The 15,601-nt window shown below is 38.7% G+C and overlaps 1 protein-coding gene across 5 annotated transcripts in view; it reads left to right on the top strand.

The window, feature by feature from the left end:
- Nucleotides 1-15,164, top strand: part of LOC129860886 (rho guanine nucleotide exchange factor 19-like) — a 71,796-nt gene extending 56,632 nt beyond the window's left edge. For all 5 annotated transcript variants that reach the window (XM_055931768.1, XM_055931770.1, XM_055931767.1 and 2 more), the window contains 14 exons: nucleotides 191-646; nucleotides 842-983; nucleotides 1,128-1,213; nucleotides 1,426-1,685; nucleotides 2,111-2,271; nucleotides 10,210-10,362; nucleotides 11,651-11,780; nucleotides 11,964-12,038; nucleotides 12,185-12,274; nucleotides 12,548-12,711; nucleotides 12,925-13,083; nucleotides 13,175-13,254; nucleotides 13,488-13,592; nucleotides 13,842-15,164. In XM_055931768.1, coding sequence (XP_055787743.1) covers nucleotides 191-646; nucleotides 842-983; nucleotides 1,128-1,213; nucleotides 1,426-1,685; nucleotides 2,111-2,271; nucleotides 10,210-10,362; nucleotides 11,651-11,780; nucleotides 11,964-12,038; nucleotides 12,185-12,274; nucleotides 12,548-12,711; nucleotides 12,925-13,083; nucleotides 13,175-13,254; nucleotides 13,488-13,592; nucleotides 13,842-13,999 — 2,219 coding nt within the window. In that variant the 3' untranslated portion in view covers nucleotides 14,000-15,164. The remainder of the gene's footprint in view (nucleotides 1-190; nucleotides 647-841; nucleotides 984-1,127; nucleotides 1,214-1,425; nucleotides 1,686-2,110; nucleotides 2,272-10,209; nucleotides 10,363-11,650; nucleotides 11,781-11,963; nucleotides 12,039-12,184; nucleotides 12,275-12,547; nucleotides 12,712-12,924; nucleotides 13,084-13,174; nucleotides 13,255-13,487; nucleotides 13,593-13,841) is intronic.
- Nucleotides 15,165-15,601: the final 437 nt, after the last annotated feature.

Raw genomic sequence — 15,601 nt, 5'->3', positions numbered from 1 at the left:
TCCACTTTGTCAACTCTCTGTTAGTCCTCATCAGGAGAATGTTTCTTTCCCCCTTCATTTTGTCATCTGTAGGACATCAAAATCACACTTCAAATCTTACTTCGGAAATATTTTGTACAAGGCCATATCCAATATGACTGGCTTTAGTTTGCAGAGTCTTCACCTCAGTCTTTTTTGTGTTGTGTCCTAGGGCGTAAGATGCGAGTGTACTCACCAGACAGCCTGAGTGATGATTCTCTGGTCAGCCCCATTCTGGATGGCGACTACCTCTTCCCCGGACCCTTCGATTCCTTCCTGGAGGAGGACATCGGGGGAGACCCTGTAGATGCCACGAGTCCCTCATCAACAGGGGGGACACCCAACCCCCGAAAGACTCCACCTTTTTCCGCAGAGCCGCTGCAGTTGTCAGAGCACTCATCTGTCTTGAACTGTGGGGCTGTAGAGAATTCCTCGGCCACCGGAGGAAGCTCTTTAGCCCGCTCCAGTATGGCGGAACACGAGCGGCGTCGCTTCTCAGCCTCTGAACTGATCTCACGGCTACAGCTTTCCCAGAGGAAGAACTCGTTCACACTAAAGCTTGGCAAGTCGCTGTCAGCTCGCGTGGCCTCCCGCGACAGGCAGAACTCCAGCAACTTCAGCTCTGACTGTGAGTGTCCTGCCTCAGGGTTGAGCACCACTGTAGTGGGATGTGTTAGACATGAGGTTTTTGACAGCAAATGCTATAACCAATTTTGGAAAGCTGTTTTCTATGTAAGAGGATGTTTAATCTTGAGACAACATTCTGTAGTGGTTGTGTGTTTACTAGGTTCCATCCACCTCCATCTACTTTCTTCCTCTCCAGATAAGTCCACTTCCAGGCATCGTGGCTCAGGTGGTGCCAGTGACAGCGCCCCCCATAGTCCAGTAGGACCTGCACCGCAACTGCCATCTGCTGACAATAATACGCAACAACAACGACGTAGCACCGGATTCACAATCAAAAAGTGTGTTTTAACAGCTAAAATGGGTGTATTATATCAAAGTTAAACTCACAAATTGAAACTACAAATCTTAGCTGGAAGTGGGTTGTAAAGTTGTCCACTGTGAATAACACTGTTATAACAAGTATAAATACTACTTTCCCACAGTTTGAGAAAGAAATCCATTGAGGATGATTGGTGTACTCCTCCCACAGTCAGCAGATCCAATCGTCTGTCACGGTTTCTCCCCAGCTGTGAGTCTTACTTTCCACTTGTGTCAAAAATTTGGTTCATTCCACCTCCATTATCAATGGTATCCACTCTCGTTCAACCACATGCTACATAACAACATAATATCTGAAAGTATTTTTTTTACTTTCTGAAATATTGATTTTAATTCTCAATCACCCCTATGTACTCTTCTTACTCAATATTCTCATCACTCTCTCTCTTTCTTTCTCCTCAGCAATTCTGTACCAGGAGTACAGTGATGTTGCAATCAACCGAGAAATCCTGAGGCAGCAGGGGGAGGAGCCAGGTGCTGAGGAGGAGGGGCTAAGGGAGGAAGGGGCTGGGGAGACTCCATCTCCATCTAATCTGTCTCCATCCAGCTCCTTTTGCTCCTCGTCACGAGGCTCCGCCTTCTCGCTGTGGCAAGACATCCCTGATGTCCGGACCAGTGGTCAGCTGGACAACTTCAGCAACGTGGAGCGCAAACTACAGGAGGTGAGAACATGAGGATGACATCAAGCCAGATTGGGATTTGGGAAGCACTCATAGAGATGGATAGAAGGTGTGCCCGATGTCCTATCTTTTGTGGAAATTGCAGCCTCTATCCATGTCTATGGCAGCACTACAGGCTTTTAGCATATCCAATTAGCCAGCCAAGTTGATCTGGTTCATCTATGGGATGGATTACCTATTTTGTTAACATAACATATTTTGATATAACATTTGTGATCATAACATTAAATTCATAGATTTATTTGAACTCTGTTTCCCTATAATGTCTCATGATAACGTCATGATTTTAATATTTAGATAAAGTATTTAATTTGTCATATTTAGATAAATAAAGTATCATGTTTTTAATTGTGAGTGAGAGGTGTGCCTATTGTTTCCTAAAGGCCCATAATGTCTCCTCATCACAGGCCAAGTTTGAGCTGGTGACATCAGAGGCGTCGTACATACGGAGCCTGACCATCGCAGTGGACCATTTTATGCTGTCCCAGGAGCTGGGGGAGTGTCTGGGGACCCAGGACAGACAGTGGCTCTTCTCCAAGCTCCCCGAAGTCAAGGACGTCAGTGAAAGGTACAGTATAGTAAAATGAATGTATGTCATGAGATTCTCTGTTTTTTCAGTCTTTGTTTTTCTTATTCTTCTGTTTCTCTTCAAATCAAATTTTATTTGTCACAAACAGGTGTAGACTAACAGTGAAATGCTTACTCATGGCCCCTTCCCAACAATGCAGAGAGGAAAAAAAGAGAAATAATAGAAAAATAATAACACAAGGAATAAATACACAATGAGTAACGATAATATATACAGGGTACCAGTACCAAGTAGATGTGCAGGGGTACGAGGTAATTGAGGTAGATATGTACATATAGGAAGAGATAAAGTGACTAGGCAACAGGCAGTGGTGTAAAGTACTTAAGTAAAAATACTTTAAACTTCTTCTGGCTGCAAGCCCGAGGCCGGCCACAATATGACAACAGCCACTTCAAGTGCAGGGCGCGAAATTCAAAATATATTTTTTAGAAATATTTAACTTTCACACATTAACAAGTCCAATACAGCAAATGAATCCAGCCAACATGTCCGATTTTTAAAATGTTTTACAGCGAAAACAGCACGTATATTTATGTTAGCTCACCACCAAATACAAAAAAGGACAGACATTTTTCACAGCACAGGTAGCATGCACAAAGCCAACCTAACTAACCAAGAACCAACCAACCAAACTAACCAACAAACAACTTCATCAGATGACAGTCTTATAACATGTTATTCAATAAATCTATGTTTTGTTCGAAAAATGTGCATATTTCAGGTATAAATGATAGTTTACATTGCAGCTACAATCAGATATTGCACCGAAAGCAGCCATAATAATTACAGACACCAACGTCAAATACCTAAATACTCATCATAAAACATTTCTGAAAAATACATAGTGTACAGCAAATGAAAGACAGGCATCTTGTGATTCCAGCCAATATTTTGGATTTATTAAGTGTTTTACAGCGAAAACACAATATAGCGTTATATTAGCTTACCACAATAGCCAGAAACACAAGCCATTCCCCAGTAGCAAAGGTTAGCGATCGTAACAAACCAGCAAAAGATATATAATTTTTGACTAACCTTCATAAACCTTCATCAGATGACAGTCCTATAACATCAGGTTATACATACACTTATGTTTTGTTCGAAAATGTGCATATTTAGAGCTGAAATCAGTGGTTATACATTGTGCTAATGTAGCATATTTTTCCCACAACATCCGGATATTTTCCTGACACTTTTTCTGACACACATATTCTGACCAAATAGCTATTCATAAACATAACTAAAAAATCCATGTTGTATAGGAAATGATAGATACACTAGTTCTTAATGCAATCGCCGTGTTAGAATTATAAAAATAACTTCATTACGACATCCAGCTTAGGTATAGCGAGAGAGTACCCAAAAGCTAGGCGCAAACGACTAGCACAACATGTTCGATAGATATATGAAATAGCATCATAAAATGGGTCCTACTTTTGCTGATCTTTCATCAGAATGTTGTACAAGGGGTCCTTTGTCCAGAACAATCGTTGTTTGGATTTAGAACGGCCTTTTTCCCTCTCGATTTAGCAAGCACACTTGCCAAGTGGCGCAAATCTCTCCATGTCAACAAACGGAAGAGAACGGAACACGGCAAAACTCCCGAAAAAATTTCAATAATCTGATTAAACTATATTGAAAAAACATACTTTACGATGATATTGTCACATGTATCAAATAAAATCAAAGCCGGAGATAGTAGTCGCCTATAACGACAGCTTTTCAGAAGGCAATCGCCGGTTCCTTCTCGCGCCTTCCTGAAAAAAAGGAAACTGGTGACACGTCATTCCAAGAGGATTTATTCCACTTCAGACCAAGATAAACACTCCATTTCTTCTCTCACTGCCTCTTGACGTCTAGGGGAAGGTGTATGACGTGCATGTATACTAATACGTATCATGTCCATTTATAGGCAGGACCTAGAACAGAGCCTCGATTTCAGACTTTCCACTTCCTGTTCAGGAAGTTTGTGCCAAATGAGTTCTGTTTTACTCACAGATATAATTCAAACGGTTTTAGAAACTAGAGAGTGTTTTCTATCCAATAGTAATAATAATGTGCATATTGTACGAGCAAGAATTGAGTACGAGGCCGTTTGAAATGGGCACCTTTTATCTGGCTACTCAATACTGCCCTTGCAGCCCAAACAGGTTAAAGTACTACTTAAAGAAAATAATATACTTTTTAGTCCATACATTTTCCCTGACACCTACAAGTACTTGATACATTTTGAATGCTTAGCAGGACAGAAAAATTGTCCAATTAATGCAATTATCAGAAGAAAATGCCTAGTCATCCCTACTGCCTCTGATCTGGCAGACTCACTAAACACATGCTTTGTTTGTAAATGCTGTGTGAGTGTTGGAGTGTGCCCCTGGCGATCCATAAATAAATAAAAAAAACATTAAAATCATGCCGTCTTGTTTGATTTAATATTAGGAATGATGTATACTTTTACTATTGATACTTAAGTAGATTTTAGCAATTGCATTTACTTTTGATACTTAAGTAGATTTTTAAAAAATTACAAAGTCGTAGCATGTGTGAAAATAATTTTTTCCCCTGAGATTCCTGATGACGCATCCAATAATCCAGAGGGCGCGATCAGAGAATCCATGCAATCCCCCTTGAAACTTCCTATAGAGACTGTTAACAAGGTGGCTTTCCACCGAGTACAAAGACTTGGAGCTTTGACCGACAAGACCAAGGGTCCTCGACCGATCATTACAAAATTTGAACACTACCAACAAAAGGAGCTGATCAAAAGCAGGGGAAGGGAGCTTAAAGGGACCAAATTTGGTCTCAATTACCAATTTCCAAGGGAGAAAAACGAGCGTCGTAAGAGACTGTATCCGGTACAAAGTCAACAACGGGAGAAGGGAAAGCGTGCCTTTATCATTGTGGACAAGCTCTTTATAGATGGACAGCTTATCCGAGACAGCTCCATAACACCATCGCTGTACTAAATTCTACAGGGAATTCAGGTTACGGAAAAAAGAAGGTATGGGAACTGTAAAAATATCTGAACACTATGAAGTGGATATGAACACACGTACTCAATTACATGCTCGCTTACACATACGGACTTATACATACATACACACACACAGCTGATCTCGCTCTCGTTCTTCTTCTCTTCTCTCTCTCTATTGTCAATAACTGTTTTAAAATGTTATGTGTTTATTGTTTTTCTATATTTTTTATGTATTTGTCTGCAAGTTTATATATGTTTACAGCAAGCAAGGGGAGATATCAGAATAGAGGCATTGGGGAATAATAACATATTGTACGGAATACATTTGTACTGTAGTGAGAGTAATATAAGGTCTAAAGTAATGCAAGGTCTCTTTTATGATCATGTGAAACATCAATTGCTATGGAAATGCTGGGATGTGTTTTTCAATGATGTTAAAGGTAATTATGATGCAACTATGACGGTGATACGATATGGATTGCAATTGTCATCATGAATATCAAGGCTATACGCACTACATGTTACACACATAGACACTCAACCATGCAAATTGGCAGAGTTATTATTTTTTGGACATCACACGTTATAGTCTTACTCTTACACAGACATCGTACACACTCACTAAATCACATCCAATATCATACACATCAACATACTCAGATTTACTACACACATAATATCTTGTCTCAATTTTCTAACATCTGTGACATTGGCTCACAGGCAAACAGGCAAGGGAATAAAACAAATATTGCTAGAACCTACTTCTTGAATTCTAAATATCAGACATGTGAAAACTCTATGTGAAAACTCTAGTTTTGACCGTCATAATACCTCTGATGGTATTAGTGGCCCCGTGTGGCTCAGTTGGTAGAGCATGGTGCTTGCAACGCCAGGGTTGTGGGTTCGATTCCCACGGGGGACCAGTACAAAAAAAAAAAAGTATGAATGTATGTACTTGTAAGTCGCTCTGGATAAGAGCGTCTGCTAAATGACTTAAATGTAAATGTTAAATGTGATGGCAGTAACTTTAGAAGCACTAATTATGGTCAATTTAGACTGAGAATAGTGTCTAGTTATGGTAAGGGTGAAATAAGTATAGCCAGTTATAATTATAACGGTTTAGCAGATAAAATTTAAAAAAAGATCAGTCTTTACGTGGCTAAGAGAAAAGGAATATAACATATACAGTTTACAGGACACTCACAACATCCTTAGATGGAGTTGCGTGGAAAAAGGAATGGGGTGGTGGAATCATCATTATCATCAAGTAACTCAAAAGGTGTGATGATATTAATTGACAAAAATTTCGATCTGAATGTGCAAATAGTCAGGAATGATTCGCAAGGAAGGTGGATCCTTTTGAATATGCAAGTGGACAAAAAAGAGATTTGGCTCATTAATCTATATGGTCCAAATCAGGATGATCCATACTTCTTCAAAAACATTTATACCAATTTATTGAACTTACAGGAAACAAATTATCAAATCATTATGGTAGGAGACTATAACACAGTGTTAAGTACCTCATTGGACCGTAAAGGGAATCACTCTACAAACTATCATCACCAGCCCTGAAGGAAATCACAAATATTATGGACACATTAGAAATAGTGGATATTTGGATACTAAAAACTAGTGAGATATACGTACGTGGAGGAGACTTAATTAAGCTAGTCATCTTGACTACTTTCTTGTCTCTTTCTATCTTGCATCAAAGGTTAAAAAAGTTTTAATAGGAGACAGAATGCGATCGGATCATCATCTAATTGGCATTCACAAAACTCTTATAGATTTTCCACGTGGACGGGTATATTGGAAATTTAATCAAAGTTTGCTGGAGGACAACTTATTTTTAACTAAGACAAAATAATTTATAACTGAATTTTTCCAGTATAATATAGGTTCAGCAAATCCCTTTATTGTTTGGGGTACCTTTAAATGTACCTTCAGAGGTCATTCAATTCAATATTCATCAATAATAAAAAAGCAGTTTCTGGCTAAAGAGAAAAGACTAACAAGGGAAATCCATGAACTAATAGTACAGGTAGTAGCAATAAAAACGATACTACAGAGATACAAAATAAGTTAGAGGAAAAACAAAAAGAACTTGAGGAACTTATTCAAGAATGAAAAAAAAGAACAAAAATAAAGCAAACTAGATGGAATATGGAGAAAAATGCACAAAATTATTCCTGAATCTCCAATACAGAAAGCTAACAAAAAGAATTTGCAGAAACTCGTTACTGAAGACGGAGTCATCTATGATTCTCTGAATTATATTTTAAAAGAGGCAGCTAACTATTTTAGACAGATGTTCTCTTTTACGTCTTATCCTCTCCCACTGAATGAAGATTACGGTAAGGAATTCTTTCCAAATAATAAAAAAAATGGAAAATTAACAAATTTACAAAAAGATCAATGCGAAGGCCAAATTACAGAGGAAGAACTTTTTGAGGCTATTAAATCCTTTCAGTCTGGAAAAAACCCAGGGTTTGATGGCATACCGGTAGAGGTATATCAAGCCTTTTTTGATATTCTAAAAGCTCCATTGTTAGATTTGTTTTAACTACTCCTATAGAAATGGTAGTATGTCATGTACTTAGCAGGAAGGTCTTATTTCTCTATTATTAAAACAAGACCCAGATGGCAAATATAAAGACCCAGTCTATTTTAAAAACTGGAGGCCCCTTACAGTTCAATATTGTGATGCAAAAATACTAGTGAAATGCATAGCACTCAGAATTAAAAGGGTTTTACCAGGTATTGTTCATCCTGATCAGACAGGTTTTTTACATGGACGATACATTGGAGATAATATATGACAACTACTAGAAATAATAGAACATCATGAAACATCTAAGAAGCCAGGCCTGGTATTTCTAGTGGATTTTGAAAAGGCATTTGATAAAGTAAGACTGGATTTTATTTATAAATGCCTGGATTTTTCCAATTTCGGTAATTCTCTTATAAAGTGGGTAAAAAATTATGTATAGTAGCCCCAGGTGTAAAATCGTAAATAACGACTACTTCTCAGATAGTTTTGAACTGTCAAGAGGAGTTCAACAACGGTGTCATCTGTCACTATATCTATTCGTTATGGCCATCGAAATGCTAGCTATTAAAATCAGATCCAATAACAACATTAGAGGATTTGAAATTCAAGGCTTAAAAACAAAGGTGTCCATGTATATTGATGACTCAAGTTTTATATTAAGTCCGCAAGCTAGATCCCTGCAATGTCTCATTGAAGATCTAGCTAACTTTTCTGTACTCTCTGGACTAAAACCTAATTATGATAAGTGTACAATATTATGTATTGGATCTTTAAAAAATACAACTTTTACATTGCACTGCAGTTTACCTATAAAATGGGCTGATGGTGAAGTAGACATACTTGGAATTCATATAAAAAAATATATAATTAAGCTCTCCACAATGAATTTCAATAGAAAACCTGTAAAAATAGACAAGATCCTGCAACCATGGAGAGGTAAATACCTGTCTATTTTTGGAAAAATTGCCCTGATTAACTCCTTAGTCATATCTCAGTTTACTCACGTACTTATGGCGCTGCCTACTCCTGATTATTCATTTGTCAAATCATATGAGCAAAAAATATTTCGCTTTATCTGGGACGCTAAACCAGACAAAATAAAACGTGCCTATCTATATAATGAATATGAATTGGGTGGGTTGAGATTATTAAATATTAAAGCACTAAACCTCTCTAAAAGCTTCACTTGTTCAAAAGTTTTACTTGAAGCCTAAATGGTTCTCAAGTAGATTACTAAGAAAAGCTCATCCATTGTTTTATAATAGCATTTTTGCCTTTGTGCAGATTGCCATGTCTCATTTTCGTTTAATTGAAAATGATACTTTTTTCAAAGCATCTCTCTTTTTCAAACAAAATAAAACATGATAAAAAGTATGTTTAAATGACACTGAGGGGCAGTGTTTTTACAACTAATGCCGGTTTGCATGAGGCTGATGCCGTGCAGGTGTTAGTACACATGAATATACACACACACTCATTCAAATAAACGCATACAAGAACACACACATACATGTAATAGTGCCAGACATGCACACAAACATGTACAGTTGTCATTGCTGTTATGATTTTAGTTATCTTTGATGTCCTTTGTTTTAAATGTATTATATATATATATTTATAAAATTTTTGCATTGTTTGCTGTTTTCTTCTGTCTTCCTTTTTTCTCTTTAATTGTTAATTGTGTATATTTTTTTCTTCTTTTTCTTGGGGGGGGGGGGGTGACTGTGGGAGGGGTCTCGAATGGTTGCAGTACAGCTATTGGGGGACTTTGGGGGAATCTTGGAGGGTTCGGGTTCACGTTTCTTGGCCTGGTGGGAGATCTGTCAACGCTCCCCTTGAGCAGGGCATTGAACCTGGACGCTTCTGTGTGTTGCTCTGAATGGGAGTCTGTTGGATGATTGGTCTGATGTAGTTGTTGAGCGGCTTCACTGCAAGTATATTGTATGTTTCGGATATTCAATAATATATACAGTATATATTTATTTTTAAGTAGCAGCACATGTGATGAGTTAAAAGAGGTAGTGCCAAAAGGGTCAATGCAGATAGTCCAGGTAGCTATTGGTTAACTATTTAACTTACTATTTAGCAGTCTTATGGCTGGGGGATAGAAGCTGTTCAGGGTCCTGTTGGTTCAAGACTTGCTGCATCGGTATTGCTTGTCGTGCAGTAGAGAGAACAATCTATGACTTGGGTGGCTGAAGTCTTTGACCATTTTTAGGGGCCTTCCTCTGACACTGCCTGGTATAGTCATGGATGGCAGGTAGCGTAGCCCCACTGCTTTCAATATCTCTCTCTGTTTCAATCCCACACTCGATTTTCTTTGAATCTTTCACTTTCTTTGTTACTCCCTCTCTTCCTTTCTCTCTCTTCCTTTCACCTCTCTCTCTAGGTTCCTGCAGGACCTGGAGCACAGGCTGGAGGAAGACATCTTGCGTTTTGACGTGTCTGACATCGTCCTGGCCCACTGTCCCGCCCTGCGCAGGGTCTACCTCCCCTACGTGACCAACCAGGCCTACCAGGAACAGACCTACCAGCGCATGTTGTGAGCAGTCTTACTTTGTGTGTAATCTATTTTGCTTTGTTGCACATTTGAGACCGTAAGTATAATGCTAATTATGTTGCTCAGTGCCTAGTACACACGCTCGAATTGTCACTTTATACATATGGATATCGACGGTATGCAGGTTTCTGTTCCAGCCCAGCACTAACACACCTGGTTCAACTAATCATCAAGACCAAGTGTGCTAGTGCTGGGTTGGAACGAAACCCTGTAGCTCTTCAGAAACAGGGTTCATGACCACAGATATATGTGAACCAATTCAGGAAACTAGGTGTATGTTGCAAGTCACGACTTCACAGGAGAGCCGTTTGAACTTTTAAAAAAATGTTGTGAGCTAGCTAATGACAGCCTAATGTTGTTAGCTAGCTAACATTGAACCTGGTTGGTTAGCTCCCAGCACTGTGGCATTGTTGGCACTGTTCGTTGTTGTTTAACTAGCTAACGTTAGCTGGCTGGCTTGTTAGCTAACGTTACGTGACGTTGTTTGAATTTACACTTTGTTTACATAGCTAGGTTCATTGTTTACCTAGATAGCTATATTGTCTTAAGCTAAAGTGTACTGTTAGCTAGCTAGCTAACGTTAGTTGGCTGACTCCCTAGCTGACATTATTATTCATATTCCAGTGACATTTGCTTTTCTAGTTAGAGCCTAATGTTAGCTAGCTAACATTGAACCTGGTTGGTTAGCTCCCAGCACTGTGGCATTGTTGGCACTGTTTATTGTTGTTTAACTAGCTACTATTAGCTGGCTGGCTCGTTAGCTAACGTTACGTGACGCGTGTACAACACCCATTGAATAGGGCCAGTGTCAGTAAACATCTGCAAAAAAGCGTAATGAAATTGTTGCCAGCAGAGCTGGTTAGGCTGTTTTCATGTTATCCAATCATTCGCTCCGATAGCGAAACGAGATGGGTGGGGCTAAAGCTTAAGAGAGTGTGAACAATGCTGAATGAGTGTAGACAAAGAAGAGCTCTTCACTAGATGCCAAAACATTCAAAGGCCATTTTCTCAAAAGTGAGTTTACAAGTTGATCAACTTTTAAAGCAGAATTACTTTCCATTTGTTCCTCAAATGCAGTGTATGATATACCATTTTGTAGCTCTGAGTCGCTACTTTTATCCAATGTAAAAAATAAAAAAACATTTCAAATTTTGCTACATAAGACCGAATCCAGGTGGTGAGTCACATATACACATATATCTCCAATCCATACCAGTGAAGGTTTTTTCTGACAATATTGCTAGATTTGAAGTGATTTTTGTCTCTGTAGACAGGAGAATGCTCGCTTCCCAGGTATCCTGGCTCGTTTGGAAGAAGACCCCATCTGCCAGCGTCTTCCCCTCGCCTCCTTCCTCATACTCCCCTTCCAGAGGATCACACGGCTCAAGATGCTGGTGGAGGTACGATAGAGCACCCTTGTTCACCATAGAATTAAGCTATTCATGACTGGCTGTAGGGACAAAACAATTACTCTACCTTACATCAAGTTACTGACCAGTGAATAGGCAAATATACAGCAGCAAGCTTTGCAGTGTCCTGAGGTGAAAGTTGAGATCCAAAGTGTTCTACCTTCTATCTTATAGAATATCCTAAAGAGGACAACACCATGCTCTAGGGATGAGGACACAGCCACCAAGGCCTTCAATGAGCTGAAAAAGGTAGCATAAAATACAAAATATACCAAAAGTTGAAGTGTGGTACATTTTTGGTCGTTATACAAAATAAATAATAGAGAAATGATTAAACTTTTTACTAATAGACTATATTGCCTAAAACATTGAAGTAACCGTTCTTATCACAACAGATTATAAAGGAATGTAACTCCAGTGTGCAGTCAATGAAGAGGATGGAAGAGCTCATTCACCTCAATAAGAAGATCCACTTTGAGGGCAAGGTAGATGAAAAAATCTCTCATTAGGAACAACCTCATTCATTCTCAGTACACCTACTGTATATTCATGTACAGTATATTGCCCTATCCACTGCTGGGAATCAATGGTTTTGGACAACAACAAATCCTATTTCTTATTATTGCCATAGTATGGATTAACCATATAATGTTTGCCCATTGTAGATTGCAAGTAAAGAAACCACATGCATCTAACCCCAGTAATAATGAAATAACTGTTCATTCATGCTCAATAAACACATACATCTCCCCTTTTAGATATTCCCTCTGATCTCCCAGTCTCGCTGGCTGGTCAAGCATGGAGAACTGCTAGAAGTGGACACACAGACCATGAGTATTTCTGGGTCAAAGTTCAAGTTGCCCACAAGGCCTGTGTACCTGCATCTGTTCAATGACTGTCTTCTGCTGTCCAGGAGGAAGGAGTGAGTACTAAAGATGTACAATGTAGAGGGAGAATAGAAAGAAAACAGTGTTTTATATGTACGGCGTTATGCCATGCTACAGTATGCTGAGCTATGCTATGCTCTGCCACACTATGCAACACTATGTATGGCGTTACTGTATGTCATACATGTTGGTTGATTGAGTGATGCATGGCATACATTGACAAATTCCTGTCTCTGGTCTGTCTGCAGCACGTGGAAGTTCATGGTGTTTGTTCACGCTAAGATCGGGCAGCTGAAGGTGAAGGACCTCAGTCAGAAGCTTCAGGGCATCTCAGGTTTCATCTTCCACCTGCAGCTGTGTGAAGGCTGGCAACTCAAACACCAGATCCTACTCAAGGCCCATACTGAGTAAGCTGCTATACATACCACTATCATGATATGTAATGGTAGTGATAAAGTAGGAACTGACAGCCTCTACGTGGGTTTTGCTTCTTCCCAGGAGTGGGAAACAAAGATGGATCACAGCCATGTTCCCCTCTGATCCTTTGGAAGATATTGAGCAGGCCACTGAGAATGATGGTAAGTAGCTGCTTTATCAATATTCTGGATCATAAGCAGTCACATCTTGCAGTGCTGAATAAGTATTTCAATGACTTATAAACCAACTTCAGTCATGTCACTGAGCTTCTGTTGTTTCATTTACTGTAACTTGGAAAATATTGCATTACGTTTTAAAATATTTTTAAAATTGATTTTAATGGAAGTACAGCCTTTTCAGTAATTTATAAACATTTGGTTGTTTCTCCTCTCAGATCTTTCCCAAGTTCAATGCATCAAGAGTTACCAGGCCCAAGAGCATGACGAGCTTACATTGGAGAAGGCTGATATTCTTCAAGCCAAGACCATTACAAGTGACGGTGAGAAACTCCCTTTGGAAAGCTCACATTAAACTCTATCATCATAAGTATAAACTTTAAACAGCAACTTCAGTAAAATAAAAACCCTTTACATTTTCTCCTTTACCCTAAAAGTAGTTCATAGCTGTTTTCAATCATGTGTAAAACCCAAAGTTTGAGTCTTAAACCACCACAAATAGACCACACAAGTGATAATGTCACTGGGTGTGTTTTTGTTTGCTGAGGTTGTTGTGTATTGTGTATCCACAGGCTGGGTGGAGGGCATTCGGCTGTCAGACGGGGAGCGGGGCTGGTTCCCCAAAACCAACGTGGAGGAGATCACAAGTCGCAGTGCGCGTCTCCGCAACCTCAGAGAAAACATCCGCATTAAGTGTGTCACACAGAAACTGGAAGAGGAGCTCTTTTAAGTGTCCTTTCCATCCTGCAGCTTTTCATTTACTTGGAATGTCCAATCAAACAGGGCAGCAACTCTCAACCCGTATCCATTAGACCCAGCTTTTTGTGTGTGTGTGTGTGTGTGTGTGTGTGTGTGTGTGTGTGTGTGTGTGTGTGTGTGTGTGTGTGTGTGTGTGTGTAAGTAAAGAAATAACACAACAGTAAAAATATATTTGAAAATAAGAGTAGCAAGGCTATATACAGACACCGGTTAGTCAGGCTTATTGAGGTAGTATGTACATGTAGGTATCGTTAAAGTGACTATGCATATATGATGAACAGAGAGTAGCAGTAGCGTAAAGGAGGGGTTGGTAACACCCGTTATACAACATCAGTTTCAGATGATCTGGATGTGGGAGTTTTATTTAGTCTGCAGGTGCTCAGAAGGACAGTATTTTTGGCATAGCTCGAGCATAAGCAATATTCTTAAAAAATATGGTTATCCAGCTGCATAGCAGTAATTTTCTTTCACTCATGCTTGCTATGACTGCATATACAGTACAACTACTGTAACACAACTACGGGAATACTGTATCAGAAACCAAGCATTTTTCTTTGCCCCCAAGCACTGTAATCGGAATAAACATAATTCCAGACATCACTTTCAACAAAACATTAAGAACTACAGTGTTTGTACATCTTCCCTGTCTTTTGACTTTCACTGTTAGTTACACCCTATTGACAATAAGAGTTGTTTACGCGTAGACAAAAATTAAGATAGTAGCACATTATATTATTGACTAACCACTACTACCATCTACATGCTGATGTTCACCATTCCAGTGACACATTAAATATTTTTTAAATATAGTTTAAAAAAAAGTTGTTAGTACTAATTTAAATGTTTGCTGTTGTGTATTTCTTTATCCTCCTATAGCTGGTTATTCTCTATGGAGATAATGATGTACATTTACATAGTGTAGATGTACTTGTTTAAATGAGTAATGGCTAATTTACTATTATGACTGTAATTTATGAAAAATATGCCATACCATTTTAACAAATCTTAGAACTTATAGTAGAGAAATATAAATAACAAAAGACTAATAATACATGCGCTACTTGAGATTTCTGGTTGTGAACACAATACTTTAAATGTTTTACCCCTGAAATAAAGGCACATACTTTTCAGTGTTTTATATGACCACTGCTGAAATTGTTTCATATAATAATATGTAGGTGAAGCCTGAATGTTTGTGACCATGACATAAAGTTTGAGTTACTTGTACTATACATATAAGTATTGTACATAATAAGAACACAACTTTTTATTGAGTCCGTACATTTCAAGAACAATCATAACAGAAAATATGGAAAAGGTCATGAACAGCACTAGATTTTCTATTTTGGTTCACAGAGATTCGACGAAAAATATTGTACAATCAGTTCACAAAAAATCAACTCCCTATTTAGCCTATTCATTGCTATTACAGTCACTAGTGAAGCAGAGTACTACAGACAGTAGCCTACAGTAGAAGAATGTTCACCAGAATCTCTTAATTTCATTGGACCAGACTGAATAATATATACATATACAGTGCCTTCAGAAAGTATTCACACCCTGGACTTTTTCC

Source organism: Salvelinus fontinalis, chromosome 8 (genome assembly GCF_029448725.1).
Source record: "Salvelinus fontinalis isolate EN_2023a chromosome 8, ASM2944872v1, whole genome shotgun sequence".
NCBI lineage: Eukaryota > Metazoa > Chordata > Actinopteri > Salmoniformes > Salmonidae > Salvelinus > Salvelinus fontinalis.
Note: the sequence above shows the minus strand (reverse complement) of the source record. Positions and strands in the feature narration are given on the sequence as shown.